This window comes from Aspergillus costaricaensis, assembly GCF_003184835.1.
Source record: "Aspergillus costaricaensis CBS 115574 unplaced genomic scaffold BO79scaffold_61, whole genome shotgun sequence".
NCBI classification, from domain to species: Eukaryota; Fungi; Ascomycota; class Eurotiomycetes; order Eurotiales; family Aspergillaceae; genus Aspergillus; species Aspergillus costaricensis.
Genome location: NW_020291861.1, coordinates 133,631 through 146,250, shown reverse-complemented (window position 1 = coordinate 146,250; position 12,620 = coordinate 133,631). Strand labels below are relative to the sequence as shown.

General features: G+C 49.7%; 7 protein-coding genes across 7 annotated transcripts; 4 read left to right on the top strand and 3 right to left on the bottom strand.

Moving 5' to 3' along the window:
- Window positions 1-176: 176 nt before the first annotated feature.
- Window positions 177-2,245, top strand: BO79DRAFT_205325 (amidase; the record flags this gene model as incomplete). Its single annotated transcript, XM_025681842.1, has 5 exons — window positions 177-626; window positions 686-707; window positions 769-1,041; window positions 1,096-1,290; window positions 1,358-2,245. The coding sequence occupies exons 1-5, from the start codon at window positions 373-375 to the stop codon at window positions 2,243-2,245; spliced, it is 1,632 nt and encodes a 543-aa protein (XP_025534049.1). The 5' UTR covers window positions 177-372.
- Window positions 2,246-2,782: 537 nt separating this feature from the next.
- On the top strand, window positions 2,783-4,128 carry BO79DRAFT_291413 (polysaccharide deacetylase family protein). Its single transcript, XM_025688990.1, has 4 exons — window positions 2,783-3,001; window positions 3,081-3,658; window positions 3,740-3,843; window positions 3,905-4,128. Exons 1-4 carry the CDS (start codon window positions 2,896-2,898, stop codon window positions 4,038-4,040), a joined length of 924 nt encoding a protein of 307 aa, XP_025534048.1. The 5' UTR covers window positions 2,783-2,895; the 3' UTR covers window positions 4,041-4,128.
- A 44-nt stretch (window positions 4,129-4,172) lies between these two features.
- BO79DRAFT_291412 (replication factor C subunit 4) lies at window positions 4,173-5,648 on the bottom strand. Its single transcript, XM_025688989.1, has 5 exons — window positions 5,485-5,648; window positions 5,193-5,413; window positions 5,032-5,131; window positions 4,553-4,975; window positions 4,173-4,492 (listed from the first exon to the last, which is right to left on the bottom strand). The coding sequence occupies exons 1-5, from the start codon at window positions 5,571-5,573 to the stop codon at window positions 4,267-4,269; spliced, it is 1,059 nt and encodes a 352-aa protein (XP_025534047.1). The 5' UTR covers window positions 5,574-5,648; the 3' UTR covers window positions 4,173-4,266.
- A 513-nt stretch (window positions 5,649-6,161) lies between these two features.
- BO79DRAFT_73017 (uncharacterized protein) lies at window positions 6,162-6,962 on the top strand. The gene is made up of 3 exons (XM_025689665.1): window positions 6,162-6,621; window positions 6,685-6,753; window positions 6,814-6,962. Exons 1-3 carry the CDS (start codon window positions 6,267-6,269, stop codon window positions 6,909-6,911), a joined length of 522 nt encoding a protein of 173 aa, XP_025534046.1. The 5' UTR covers window positions 6,162-6,266; the 3' UTR covers window positions 6,912-6,962.
- On the bottom strand, window positions 6,908-8,504 carry BO79DRAFT_241377 (protein GET4). Its single transcript, XM_025685114.1, has 4 exons — window positions 8,282-8,504; window positions 7,923-8,179; window positions 7,662-7,814; window positions 6,908-7,603 (listed from the first exon to the last, which is right to left on the bottom strand). The coding sequence occupies exons 1-4, from the start codon at window positions 8,323-8,325 to the stop codon at window positions 7,014-7,016; spliced, it is 1,044 nt and encodes a 347-aa protein (XP_025534045.1). The 5' UTR covers window positions 8,326-8,504; the 3' UTR covers window positions 6,908-7,013.
- A 353-nt stretch (window positions 8,505-8,857) lies between these two features.
- On the top strand, window positions 8,858-10,583 carry BO79DRAFT_278994 (DXO/RAI1 family decapping nuclease; the record flags this gene model as incomplete). Its single annotated transcript, XM_025687938.1, has 9 exons — window positions 8,858-8,932; window positions 8,990-9,232; window positions 9,302-9,333; window positions 9,387-9,414; window positions 9,465-9,472; window positions 9,529-9,632; window positions 9,682-9,852; window positions 9,934-10,233; window positions 10,319-10,583. The coding sequence occupies 9 exons, from the start codon at window positions 8,858-8,860 to the stop codon at window positions 10,462-10,464; spliced, it is 1,107 nt and encodes a 368-aa protein (XP_025534044.1). The 3' UTR covers window positions 10,465-10,583.
- Window positions 10,584-10,980: 397 nt separating this feature from the next.
- BO79DRAFT_183583 (tRNA dimethylallyltransferase) lies at window positions 10,981-12,578 on the bottom strand (the record flags this gene model as incomplete). Its single annotated transcript, XM_025680279.1, has 2 exons — window positions 10,981-12,399; window positions 12,480-12,578. The coding sequence occupies 2 exons, from the start codon at window positions 12,576-12,578 to the stop codon at window positions 10,999-11,001; spliced, it is 1,500 nt and encodes a 499-aa protein (XP_025534043.1). The 3' UTR covers window positions 10,981-10,998.
- Between the last annotated feature and the right edge of the window lie 42 nt (window positions 12,579-12,620).

Sequence of the window (12,620 nt, the reverse complement as noted above, 5' to 3'; positions counted from 1 at the left end):
AGCGTAAGTAATAGTAACACCAGATGATAATATACCGATTACTCCGCACGAATGCCTGGCTTCGCTATCAAATGACCCTTGATTCCCGTAGTTAACCCCACCTTCAACAATTTGTACTGCTTGACTTTCCCGTATCTGCTCCGAGAGCTGCCAGAATCCCACTAACTAGTTGATGACTCCGGTTTATATTTGGGGCCCGTACTAGCAGATAAGTTCTTGTGCGGATCACCAACTCATAACTCTGACTTTAATACGTACTATCATATATACTACTATTAAGGGAAAGAAGTGACGACTACGAGCATAAGACCTTTTGATCCCATTTGTTCTTCGATACTAACTAGTTAACCATCTTGAAATATCTTTACCATAATGGGAAGCCTCCAGTCGTGGGAGCAAATTGTTTCCCGGAAGCGTTCTCTACGGAATCAGCTCCTAAAGCCGTATCAAGTCAATGATATCGACCGGCGTCTCCCCAAGCTGCTCTCTGTCCAGGAGCGCACGTGTATCCATGAAGATCCTGCAATCCAGGAGATCACGGACATTGACAGCGTGCCTGAGCTTTTCGAATGCCTGAAATCGGGCAAATACACGGCTGAGCAGACGACATTAGCTTATATCAGAAGGTAACCTGCACTGCCCTTTCTAGCTTCATTCCCACTCTGACTGAATCTCTTGACACCAGAGCTGTGGTAGCCCATCAGTTGGTAAGTGGATCTGTAATAGACGAGTTTCTATAGATCACCACTAATTAACATGATCCGATAGACCAACTGCCTCACGGAAATTGTGTTCGAAGATGCCTTAGAACAAGCCCGGCAACTTGACCATGCCTTTAAACAAACCGGTCAAATCAAGGGACCACTCCACGGCATTCCGGTTACAGTAAAAGATCAGTTCAATGTCAAGGGTGTTGACACCACACTTGGCTATGTGGGACGTTCTTTTGCTCCCGCTACAGAAGATGCAGTCCTAGTGCAAATGCTGAAGGATATGGGCGCTATTGTGCTGGCGAAAACCAATCTACCACAGAGTATAATGGTTTGTATCGACCTACCTCGTCAATGAAGGCCACGGTTCTGACCTGTAACTTAGTGGGCTGAAACAGACAATCCGCTTTGGGGACTGACCGTCAACCCACGGAATCCTGAATTTACACCAGGCGGTTCTACCGGAGGGGAAGCTGTTTTATTGGCATTGCACGGCTCTATCCTGGGATACGGAACAGACATCGGTGGCAGTGTGAGGATTCCTCAGAGTCACATGGGTCTGTATAGCCTGAAGCCTACTGTAAGCCCAACCACCTTCCCAGATCTGCTAAGGTAAAGTGAACTGACCTGACTGACAATCGCTAAAGAGCAGTAGGCTTCCGTATCATGGCGTACCGGTATCTACCGAGGGGCAGGAGCATGTTCCCTCTTCAGTTGGCCCCATGGCACGAGATCTATCATCTCTCTGCTATGTAAGCCGACTCATTGCTAATGCACATCCGTGGCAGTTTGACCCCAAATGTACCCCGTTACCCTGGAACGACAGCGCACACGAAGAAGTCCAAAACCGGCCTATGGTGATCGGACTCATTTTGGACGATGGAGTGGTGAAGGTTCATCCTCCCATCGAGAGAGCGCTCCGGGATCTTGCCGCAGAACTTGAAGCGCACGGCCACGAGCTAGTCCTCTGGGATGCTTCCGATCATCTAGAATATATCCAACTCATGGATGCTTTCTACACAGTGGATGGGGGTGAAGATATCCGCCGTGATGTGGAAGCGGCCGGGGAGCCTTATATTCCCCACGTGGAAGCATTGGTGAATCGCGGAAAAGCCATTTCCGTCTACGAGTACTGGCAGCTCAATAAGAAGAAGATTGCGCTGCAGAAGAAATACTTGGACAAATGGAACGCAACACGCTCTCCCTCTGGGAAGCCCATTGATGTACTCTTGGCCCCGACAACGCCCCATCCTGCTATTCCCCATCGAACGCTGCGGTGGGTTGGATATACCAAAATCTGGAATTTCCTTGATTACTCCGCTGTTACATTCCCAGTGGATCAGGTGCGGGCTGAGGTGGACGAACTGCCAGCAGGATATCAACCGAGGAACGAGCTGGACGCATGGAACTGGGGGCTTTACAATGCGGAGGCTATGGATGGTCATCCGATTAATGTTCAAATCATCGGCAAGAAACTAGAAGAGGAGAAGGTCCTAGGAGCAGCGACTGCCATTGAGAAGATTTGGCGCAGCTAGTTTGAGACATCTATAGCATAGTCCAATAGTCCAATCTCGGTGTGTCTCCAAGTTACTCTAGATAATCATCTAGATATCTCCATCGCTCCGAGCGCAACCCCCACTTTCCCGCGAGACTTACTCCAACCGGGCCGTTGGAGTCACTGCCAGAAGTGGAGGCGTCACTGTTGGAGTAAGCCAATATACTGTGTTTCAATCCTGAGCAGGTACTAACTAGTTAGTATCTAGATAGCTAACAGACTAATCAGACTAGATCGAATCATGACAGTTATGATCGACTAAATAATACTGAGTACTAATGGCTACAGTAGCATCTGTATACTGATAAGACTCTCTATTGCTGTACTAGTACCGATTCTCTCCATGCCCGGTTATCGCGCCTTATCTTCTCCCCCTCCGATCATTTATCGCATATGACCAAATAAGTCGGTTCCCCCCCCCCCCCCCCTCATCGGTCCCCTCACTGATCGACTATATAAAAGAACAGCCAATGACCAAGGTTGGGGGGAAGTAAGTGTATTACCCCTCGGTTAAACTCGTAGACTTAACTGCCTGCTTCTCACTCAACCCATCTCCATATCCGACACATAAGTCTGCCACATCATCCCAGATTAAACACAATCTCTCCAACACAGAATAAGAACACCAACATGGGCAAGAAGCGCGTTCTCGTCAGTTACGGCGTCGATATTGATGCCGTCGCCGGCTGGCTGGGATCCTACGGCGGCGAGGACAGTTCCAACGATATCAGTCGAGGTAAGTATAAACCAACATACAACATTCTATACTACACTCAACGGATAGTAGTGGTAGTACACTCACTCACACCCTGCAGGACTCTGGGCTGGCCACATCGGCACCACACGTCTCCTCAAACTCTTCTCCAAATACAACATCAAAGCCACTTTCTTCATCCCCGGCCACTCACTCGAAACCTTCCCCGAAGAATGCGCCATGGTACGAGACGCAGGCCACGAAATCGGCCTGCACGGCTACACACACGAAAACCCCTCCGACATGACCCTCGAGCAGCAACGCGACATCCTCGATAAGACCTATCACCTGCTGTACGATTTTACTGGCAAGCCGCCGCGGGGCATCGTTGCGCCATGGTGGGAAACCAGTAAAGAGATGGCCGATTTGTTGCTCTCATATGGAATCGAATATGATCATTCCATGTCTCATCATGATTGTCAGATGTATTGGTTGAGAACGGGCGATACATGGACTAAGATTGATTATTCCCAGAAGGCGGAGACCTGGATGAAGCCGCTGGTCAGGGGCCAGGATACGGGGCTCGTGGAGATCCCGGGCAATTGGTATATTGATGATTTGCCGCCTATGATGTTTATCAAGTCCGCGCCGAATAGTCATGGTTGGGTGAATCCTAAGGATGTTGAGGAGCTTTGGAAGGTGAGTTTGCTTTTCTTCTGTCTTTAGGGGGTTTAATTCGTTGGTGCTTGGGGCCTTTTGATGGAACTGATGTTCTGGCAGGATCATTTTGACTACTTCTATCGCGAGTACGACGAGTTTGTCTTCCCCATGACTATTCATCCTGATGTGTCGGGTCGTCCGCATGTTCTTCTTATGCATGAGAGGTAAGTTGGGTGATTGTCTGGTTCGAACTCTCATGTGGGGTGCCTTGCTGATCGGATCTAGAATCATTGAATATATCAACAAGCACGAGGGCGTGGAATGGGTCACTTTTGAACAGATGTGCGATGAATTCAAGAGCAAGAACAAGCCGCCGGAGGGCGCTAGGATGCCTTCTGCTCCCATGCCTGCAAGGAAGTGAAACCGGACTGTTGAGCTGGCCACGAGTTGCATAGTCTCCAACATGCATGTTCTATGATGTATGAACTGAGCCTAATGAATGATACCGGGAGTCTATATCAATGATAACTTGAAAATCAAAAGTGTTCGACATGTGCTAAATACCCCAGGGCTTGATATAGCCTTGCTTTGTAAACGCCCCAAACTCCAAGTTATGCCTGCATCTAATTTACACTTTCATTTTCATCTCAGTTCTTCGGTGGCTCAAAGAGCTGCGGCTTCATGTTGATCTTGCAAAGCTTCGCAACGCAGCCGCTGAGTTGGAGCAGTGACTGCACGCCGTCTAGGATGCGCATATGCGTGAAACCAATTTCCCGGATGAATTCCAGCTTGGAATGTTCTGACAGAGTGGGAATTGTCTTGGTGACACGGAACATGGTGCTGATGATATCATGGGAGGAATACCCCAAATCCCTAGAGATACAGTCAAAATAAATCCACAGACGTATAGTTACACGGCAATGGGATACATACCATAATTCATTGAGTGTCTCCAACGCCGCATCAATCTTGCCTTCCCAGCAAGCCTTGATCATTGCCTGGACCTTGATCGGATGCGGGCTGTCGACTACCCTGAAAACGTTGTCCCCACTGACGAAACCGAAACCTGACCATGTACTCTGCAGGTTGTTGATAGCCTGACGCATGTCTCCCTCAGCACTGAATACCAGGGCGGCGATGCCCTCTTCGTTATGTTCCACTTTCTCGGCGTCGCATACTTGCTTCAGACGCTTGACAATTTGCGCATCGGTCAACCGAGCATAACGTAGGATAGCGCATCGCGACTGAATCGGCTCGATGATTTTGTTTGACTGGTTGCAGGCAAATGCGAATCGTGTCGTCGACGAATAAATTTCCATTGTACGCCGCAATGCTTGCTGGGCACCTGATGTCATACTGCATCATGCGTGAGCATCCAAGACAGACGATATAGCTCATTGTCCAGTACGTACCTATCGGCTTCATCAAGGATGACAAGCTTATGGCGACCGGGGGGCAAGGTGACTTTCTTCTGGGCAAAGCCCTTAATCCGGTTTCGTACCACGTCGATACCTGTAGAGCAGATTAGATTAAAGGTGCCTCTCGTCTCCCTCTCATAGTGCGGTAGATGTACCTCTTTCATCACTAGCATTGAGCTCCAGAACTGCCTCCTTATATGCGTCTCCCAATAGCTGTCTCGCCAGGCACAAGATCGAAGTTGTCTTTCCAATACCGGGCATGCCCGAGATGATAACGTGCGGCATGTTTCCATCCTTAGCGATAATCTTCAAGCGCTCGACTGTTTCTGTGTTTCCAACAATGTCATCGAGGAATACCGGGCGATATTTCTCTACCCTATTTCCAGAGATTGGCAGTTAGACTCGGCATTCTGAGCTGGCCTTAGTGCTGGAACCTGGTGTACGTACCAGGGCAATTCATAGTCAGGAGGGGCGCCGGCCGTATGCGCCTTGAGGCCATTGCGAGAGGCACTGGCTGAGGATTCGGCTTGAACCATAGCGAATAATAACTTGATGTAAATTATATGCAACCTCAGACTGAATGGTTTCGTTGTGTGCTAGACCGAGAGCAGGAGCAAAAGCGCTGATGATGGGTTAGAATTGAAGAAGCGGGAGACGCGAAAGTCGAGGCGGAGACGCGTCGGCATAGATTTGGCCCAAAAGGGTAGTTATTGTTCGCCGGTGCTGAAGCCAAAAGCGACTGGACTCCTGCACGATCCCAAAGAATTTCATTCGTTACGATGGGATAATGCAAATAATACCCGTTTATACTATTACCGAGCCAGGTATATAAATACCGGCTTTAATTTGCTCAAGCACACATTTGTTCTCAGAGGCAGCCAGTTGACTGATGGGTTTTGCTGGTGATGCCTTTCGGCATCCCGCCTTGCAACTTCAACCTCAATACGTATCTTGGGTCCTCTGTATTCACGCCCCATAACCATTAGATATCGCTCCAGGCCAGCAGTTATTATGCTCATTCAAACTTCTACGTCGGATATCTTTAGTTTCACCATCCATTTCTAAATTCATTTACTCAGTCCTTTCGGTTGCTTCAACATCGACCTCACGACTACCGACACCAGTTTTGCCTGGGCTCAAAACACATTGCTAACCAGCTTAAAGGCATCCTTACACATTATACCTACTTGTGTACACATTCAGTATTTCTCTACCCCTACGCCCCCGCAATGGGAACAACCTCCGTCCGCCGCAATCTCTTCCACCACCACATTAGCAAACGCGCTGGCTCGACTGGCCCCGCAGGTTCTTCTACACAGGGCAAAACCAGCAACGGAACCTCTGGCCTATCATCGCAGCTGCTGCAATCAAATTCGTCTGAAGCACCTACATCTTTAAGTGCCGGATCCGTTGACAACGGGGAAATCGTGGTTAAGGACAAGAACGGTAGCTACAAGCTTGATGTCCCTGTACTACCCCCCTTGATTGGTGAAGATGGTGAGGAAATGGAAGGTATAGAAGGTGTGGGTGCCGGCGATGGTTCCGGCGCAGCAGGGGGCAATTTGAGTGCGCAGGAGAAAGAGAGTAGGTGGAGATTCAGCTCCGCGCCCCCGATGGCCCAAGTTAGGTGAGCTAATAATGAGTTAGAGATGGAGGCAAACCTTGTTGAGATGATGTATCGGAATCGAAACCGACAAATGAGTATCGAGCCTGCCGGTGAGCCTCGATTACATTCCCAGGATCTATGTTGCGATGCGATTCGGCTGATGTCTATAGAAATACTCAACCGTATACACCAGAGCCTTCGCAATAAGGTTGCCGCCTTGGAGGAAGATAACTGGATGTACGAGGCTGAAGTCGACTCGAGGGCCTAACCGATTCGTTTGCGATATGATGGTCTATACTAATTACTATGCGTGATGAATGATGCGTTCAGACTGCAGCCTACTACAACATCAAATTCCCTTGACATCCCTCTAATCGAGCTCCATACTCGTCGGAGGCGCTTCCACCCTCTTCGACCCTCCTCTGCCCTGAGGTGCCATCCGGGCACCAGTACCATCCTGACCGCCACCAAAGAACATGCTTCCCATCATATCCAGCAGCGGGTTGCTCTGCCTTGGGATCTTGATTGCGAAATATTGCTCGCCTATCTGAGACAGGGCGTCATCCCAGATTCCGACGTCTCTGATATGAGATGCATAATGCGCCGTCAACTGCTTATACAAATCCGAACTACCGCGCTGAATCGTAAGGAGCAGCATGCTGATGAAATTCAACAATGGCAGCGCGGGGAAGACGCGTACGTCAGAGCTAGCGCTGCTGACATCTTGCACGCCGAGTGAGGGGTTTGTGGAGGAAAGCTTTGACGTGAAAATGAGGAAGGCTTTGTTGGCGCTGCGAAGGTTTCCAATCAAGAGATATGGGAATACCGCGCGAGAGGCATAAAGTGCGGCAGTGTGCGGTTCGTCATGGGTGTACCACTCGAATTCCAGTTTGGCCAGAGTCTCAGCTGATTCCGAGGTACCAAAGATGAGATGCTTTTCCGCGTCATAGGGTTCGTGGTCTAGAGATAGCTGTTATGAAGTCGCCCTCGAAATCAGAATTAATATGGGTCTGCATACCTTCCGCATATACCGATCCAGCGGCATGATGCAACTCAGGGTCGCCGCGTTCTAAGGGTCCAAACCTGCCACTCCAACCGATCATCTCCTGGATAAACCTTTTCCGGGTAGGCTCTTCGGGCGGGAATTCGTGCAGAAGTTCGATTAAGCGCTCTGTAGATAGAGGGAGCCCTCGGTCAGTCCGCATACTTTCAAAAAGGCATCGTAATACATCGGCAACCTGGCGCGGCGATGTGTAACAGGGCATAGACAAGCACTCACTCTTCCGAGCCCGCCCCTCCGCATCGTCATTTCCTCCAGTGATCTCCCACCCCGCCTTTGTGTAGACCTCAACCACCAACATGATCGCCAAATCGCCGCCACTGGCAGAAGCACCCTGTTGAGATCCAGCTTTCAGTAGTGCGGCGGCGCCGCCAGCAAGAATCTCTGCCGCCGCATCGTAGTTCGCTTGCTTGATATACCGGGCAGCGATGACCCGCAGTTGCTGGTGAGCTTCATAGTAAGCACCAGAAGCGATCCTTCAGAAAGACAAGATGCGTCAGTTATCATATTCTTTTTGGCAAAACATGTAGACATCAAGTAACTACTCTGTGGGGGGAAGCAAGGTGGGGTTGGCTCACTTCTCTCGTTGTCGAGCAATTGTCTTGTCGATACGTGAGGTCATCTTGAACGGATGAATCACCAGGGGCGACTGTCAAGAGGTCGGAGATGCAGTGAGAAAACGATGGCTTGCTATAGCAATACAGCCACACAAAATAGTATAAGAGAGTAAAAGCGAAGATAAAGCGGCCACAACAAGTGCGACAGGCCTGAACGGGGGATGGTTGACGATGTCAAGCCAACTTGCGGCCGGGAAAGTTGATGGCCGGGCGACTTTTGGTGGGGACGCGCTTCGGTTCTTCCAGAATGACGGGAGCAGCTGGACTGAACTACTGCAACGACGATCTAACTTATTTCTTCCACTCCGCATTTACGAGCTGCAGGGTTCTTACCTAGCTATATTTGAGGTGGATGAAATTCAAATTGTTTTCTCCCCAAGCAACATCAGTACACCTTTGACACTTGAGTTCATGTGGTCTTAATCCCTGGTATCATCTCGTGAAAGGCGCGCGCGCACGGCAGAAAGAGTACATAGAGTAACCCTTTCGGCGCATTTACATCCAGTCACCAACCATACCAGGGCAGTATCTCAAAACATGGACCGCAAGGCCTTTGATATTCAGCCCATTGGTCGCTTCTACGAAGCTAGCGCTGCCATTCGACGTCCGAAGGTAAGCTTAGTATATCCATTTCCGAATGCCCAAAGTCGGCCCTTAACCGTTGTCCAGGAGATTGCATGTTTCTCTTACGATGATGAGCATAAGTTCCATCTCGGAGACTCATCGATGAAATACTACTATCCGCCATGCCTCCCCGCGGACCTGAACCGCGGTTTCGAGTCATTTCAAAAGCTAGATGATTCAGCTGATGAGCATCTAGACGCTCTGCTCGAAACAGTCATGGCTCTGGAACAAGAAACCCAGAAGAAATGTGAAGCTGATATCATCACATGGAGAGGCATGATGACCAAGGTAGACACCTCCTATAATGTGTACCATTCATATGGGACCGAGAGATATGCTCATGTTCAATTTGTCTAGATCCTTGCAGCTCCTTTTGATAACTTGAATGGGTGTGTACTCTCAATTTGTCACTTTCCTGCTTCAGCCATTGATTTGCGTACAGATTTGAAATGAACGCAACCTGCTTCCAGGTATGTTATTGGCCATCGGATCGGGAGGCTCATTGCTAATGTACTTCCAGGGCACAATGTTGGTTCATGCTAGCTTGCTATATCTACTGGCTCTCGACTCTAATAACCGTTTAGATTTATCGAAGAGAACAACAGCTACAAAAATGAGCAGAAACGAGTTCAGAAGAACCAACGAATGCCTCCGGGAATGGCGTCTCAGGATCTGATGGCCTACTGGGGTGAGACCTCACTTCTCATTATTGCAAGAAATGTTATTGACCAAGTCAGGCTATAAATTCGAGACTCTGTCAGTGCTCGATCAGCCATGGGACCCGACTCCTCGCAGAGAGATTGAAAACCGAGAGGAGCTCATTGTAAACAACAATGCCCAGTATTGTTCAGTGGTGCGCACTGCCATCGGCCGCGCACGCCTAGTTATTGGTGGGGAGGTAGATGCAAGTATGTCATAAGGCCACCTACCGCTCCATCGCCACCACTTACAGCAACGCATATGTATGTTCTAACGCATTCTATTCACAGTCTGGGATTGCAAACCTGAGCGAAAAGAAGATCCTATCCATTGGGTAGAACTGAAAACTTCCGCCGAAATAAGGAATGACCGGGACATGGTCAAATACGAAAGAAAGCTTCTGAAATTCTGGGCCCAGTCATTCTTGCTCGGTGTACCCAAAATCATTGTCGGCTTTCGGGACCAACAAGGTATCGTCCATCGCCTTGAGGAGCTCGAGACTGCTGCCATACCCGGAAAAGTCAAGAAGCTTGGCCGGGGGACTTGGGACGGAAATATTTGCATTAACTTTGCTGCCACCTTCCTTGAATGTGCGTATACCTTCGATTTCGCCTGCTCGAATTATAATTCAAGAAGAAAGAAAGAAACAAACAGGATCTAAACTGACTGTTGCAGGGCTTAAAACTACTATCCAAGAGGAAGGCACATGGAGAATACGCAAACGTGAGAAATCGTCACTAATCGAAGTCTTTAAGGTGGAAGAGAGTGGAACTGGCGATATCATCTCACCAGCATTTTCAGCCTGGAGATCCAAATCTTGAGCCATGCAAACGCTGAATCATTGACGATTTTCTCATTTCCAATGGTCCTGCGTCTGTGGACTACTCCAGTGAAAGGGAATGTCGGTTCTCACCCAGTCGCGCAAAAGTGATAGGGCTGCTATCAAGACTGCAGATATGAGTATGCATGCCTCTTGACTTGATGCATGGGGATTTCGCTTGCGACATCGTCTGGACCGACTCGGTCACTGGACAGACCTGATCAGTACAGTGGCTAGTATGTGCCGTGCAATCACTGCATATAATGCTTTATATTTGACATCCATTTGCTGCCCCAAACGCCAAGCCCCATACCAAACTCGACCGGATGTTATGGGTTCTTCAAATGATGTCTTGATTGCACCCGCTATCTGCAAACATTTACGGTGTGAAAGCAAAGATGCAGATGGGTCTGCTAGCATGCACTGCGCTGAAGTGTCTCTCTACATAGTTACCCAAGGGTGTCACAGATACATTTGCATCTAAATGCAAGGCACCTCGGTGCTGTTGGAATTCTCTGAGACATTTATTGTTTGTCTATCTGTCTTGAGGGGACGGGGGAGCTTGTAAATCTGGCTCCGCAGGAGATTCAGGGCCATTTTCCTGGCCCTCGTGTAGCAGCTTTTGTCGCTTTCGTAGATATTCATCACGCGCGGCCCGTTTGGCGGCGCTCTTAAGAGCTCTCCTATGGACTGAGCCGTTGATGTGTATTTGCCATTGCTCATCACCCATCATGGTCTTGTGGCAGATGTCACAAGTCCTGCACTTTGTGACGGATCCTGACTCTTTCTGCGGCTGCGACTCCTTGGCGCCCAAGACTGTCCTAGCGAGCTCTGACAGTGATTTCGGGTCGGGAGTGGGTTCGTCTTCCAGCAGAGCGCGGACAAGACGTTCGGACGGCTCGGTAATGTTCTGCTCCCATGCGTCGACATTGGTGCTGTCAAGGAGGTAGAGACGATTGGTCGAGCTTGCGTCTGCAAGGGCCTGCCATAACTTGTTTCTGATCCATTTGATTTGAGACATGGCATACTGCCGCGTTGCAGTCTTGATCGACTCAACGCCAGATTTCTTGAGGTTCTCTAGCTCGGCCTCATCCACCGAGCCTGCATATAGTGCTTCGAGATAGGGTGCTAGCTCTTTGTATCCGATAGACACCCATACGCCGCGGCTCTGGTCAACGGAGACGCCCTGGGCTTTCTTCTCCTGGAGGTAATCCGACATCTGCCTGGCTTCTGTCATCAGCCCTTGCTCCAGCATTGCATCCACCCTCTTGTCCAGTCGAGTGTTGAGCGTCTCCTTCTCCGAGTGCACCCAAAATATCATCGTCGGGAATCGCAAGTGGCCGGCACCCGTAAGGGAGTCATCCCGAGTCAGGGCTGCCTGCTTCGTCCGCTGTTGCTCCGCGTAGATCTCCGACGCGGGCCTGCCGGTCTGGAAATAGATCTCTAGGGAGCGGCGGATTTTGCGTGCTTCATTCGGATGCCATCGGTCCGCCATGACCGGATCGACTTCTCTCAGCTTCTGGAGAACCACCTCAGTAGGAGCGTCGAGAATGGGCCATTTAGTCGAAGACTTCGGGTCGTTATCTTCCGTCAATCGATTTTCTGCTTCCTCCGGCACATAGTCTGCAGTGGCATCCTCGCCAAGTAGCTGATCCTTAAACAGGACGGCTTGTGTATAGTAATGGGTACCGCCGACCAGAACGGGAGTTTTCCCTCTGGCGTGAATGTCGTCAATGAGTCGGAGACTTTCGCTTCTAAATCTGCCCACGAACCATGGCTGTTCATCAAGCTCAACACAGCTAATCAGGTGGTGCGGGATACCGTTTCGTTCCTCGACGGGGATCTGGTTGGTGATGATAGGGAGACCGCGATACATTTGCATGGCATCGCCATTGATGATCTCCCCGTTAAATCGCGAGGCTAGGTCCACTGCAAGCTAACTACAACCGTCAGTAAAGCAATGCCTCAAAAGAAAAAAAGACAATCCCAAGATCCTGGCGGAGTAAACGCTCTCACCTTTGATTTGCCCGTGCCCGTGGCACCTACGACAGCGATGAGCGGCTTCATACCGGAGGGGCCTTTGAGAGACATAAAGCGTCGGAGAAATGGTTGCATGAGAGGAAATTGAAATAGGGCCGAATTAGCATCTTTGCCTCG

Bases quoted from the DNA above. Each gene is read 5' to 3' on its own strand.
- BO79DRAFT_291413 (XM_025688990.1), top strand. From the start codon at position 2,896: ATGGGCAAGAAGCGCGTTCTCGTCAGTTACGGCGTCGATATTGATGCC. The intron at 3,002-3,080 runs GTAAGTATAAAC...CACACCCTGCAG, and splicing joins TTCCAACGATATCAGTCGAG to GACTCTGGGCTGGCCACATC. The intron at 3,844-3,904 runs GTAAGTTGGGTG...GATCGGATCTAG, and splicing joins GTTCTTCTTATGCATGAGAG to AATCATTGAATATATCAACA.
- BO79DRAFT_291412 (XM_025688989.1), bottom strand. From the start codon at position 5,573: ATGGTTCAAGCCGAATCCTCAGCCAGTGCCTCTCGCAATGGCCTCAAG. The intron at 4,976-5,031 runs GTACGTACTGGA...CGCATGATGCAG, and splicing joins ATCCTTGATGAAGCCGATAG to TATGACATCAGGTGCCCAGC. The intron at 4,493-4,552 runs GTATGTATCCCA...CTGTATCTCTAG, and splicing joins GAGACACTCAATGAATTATG to GGATTTGGGGTATTCCTCCC.
- BO79DRAFT_73017 (XM_025689665.1), top strand. From the start codon at position 6,267: ATGGGAACAACCTCCGTCCGCCGCAATCTCTTCCACCACCACATTAGC. The intron at 6,622-6,684 runs GTAGGTGGAGAT...ATAATGAGTTAG, and splicing joins GAGTGCGCAGGAGAAAGAGA to AGATGGAGGCAAACCTTGTT. The intron at 6,754-6,813 runs GTGAGCCTCGAT...TGATGTCTATAG, and splicing joins AATGAGTATCGAGCCTGCCG to AAATACTCAACCGTATACAC.
- BO79DRAFT_241377 (XM_025685114.1), bottom strand. From the start codon at position 8,325: ATGACCTCACGTATCGACAAGACAATTGCTCGACAACGAGAGAA. The intron at 7,815-7,922 runs GTGAGTGCTTGT...CTCTATCTACAG, and splicing joins GGAGGGGCGGGCTCGGAAGA to AGCGCTTAATCGAACTTCTG. The intron at 7,604-7,661 runs GTATGCAGACCC...AGCTATCTCTAG, and splicing joins TGGATCGGTATATGCGGAAG to ACCACGAACCCTATGACGCG.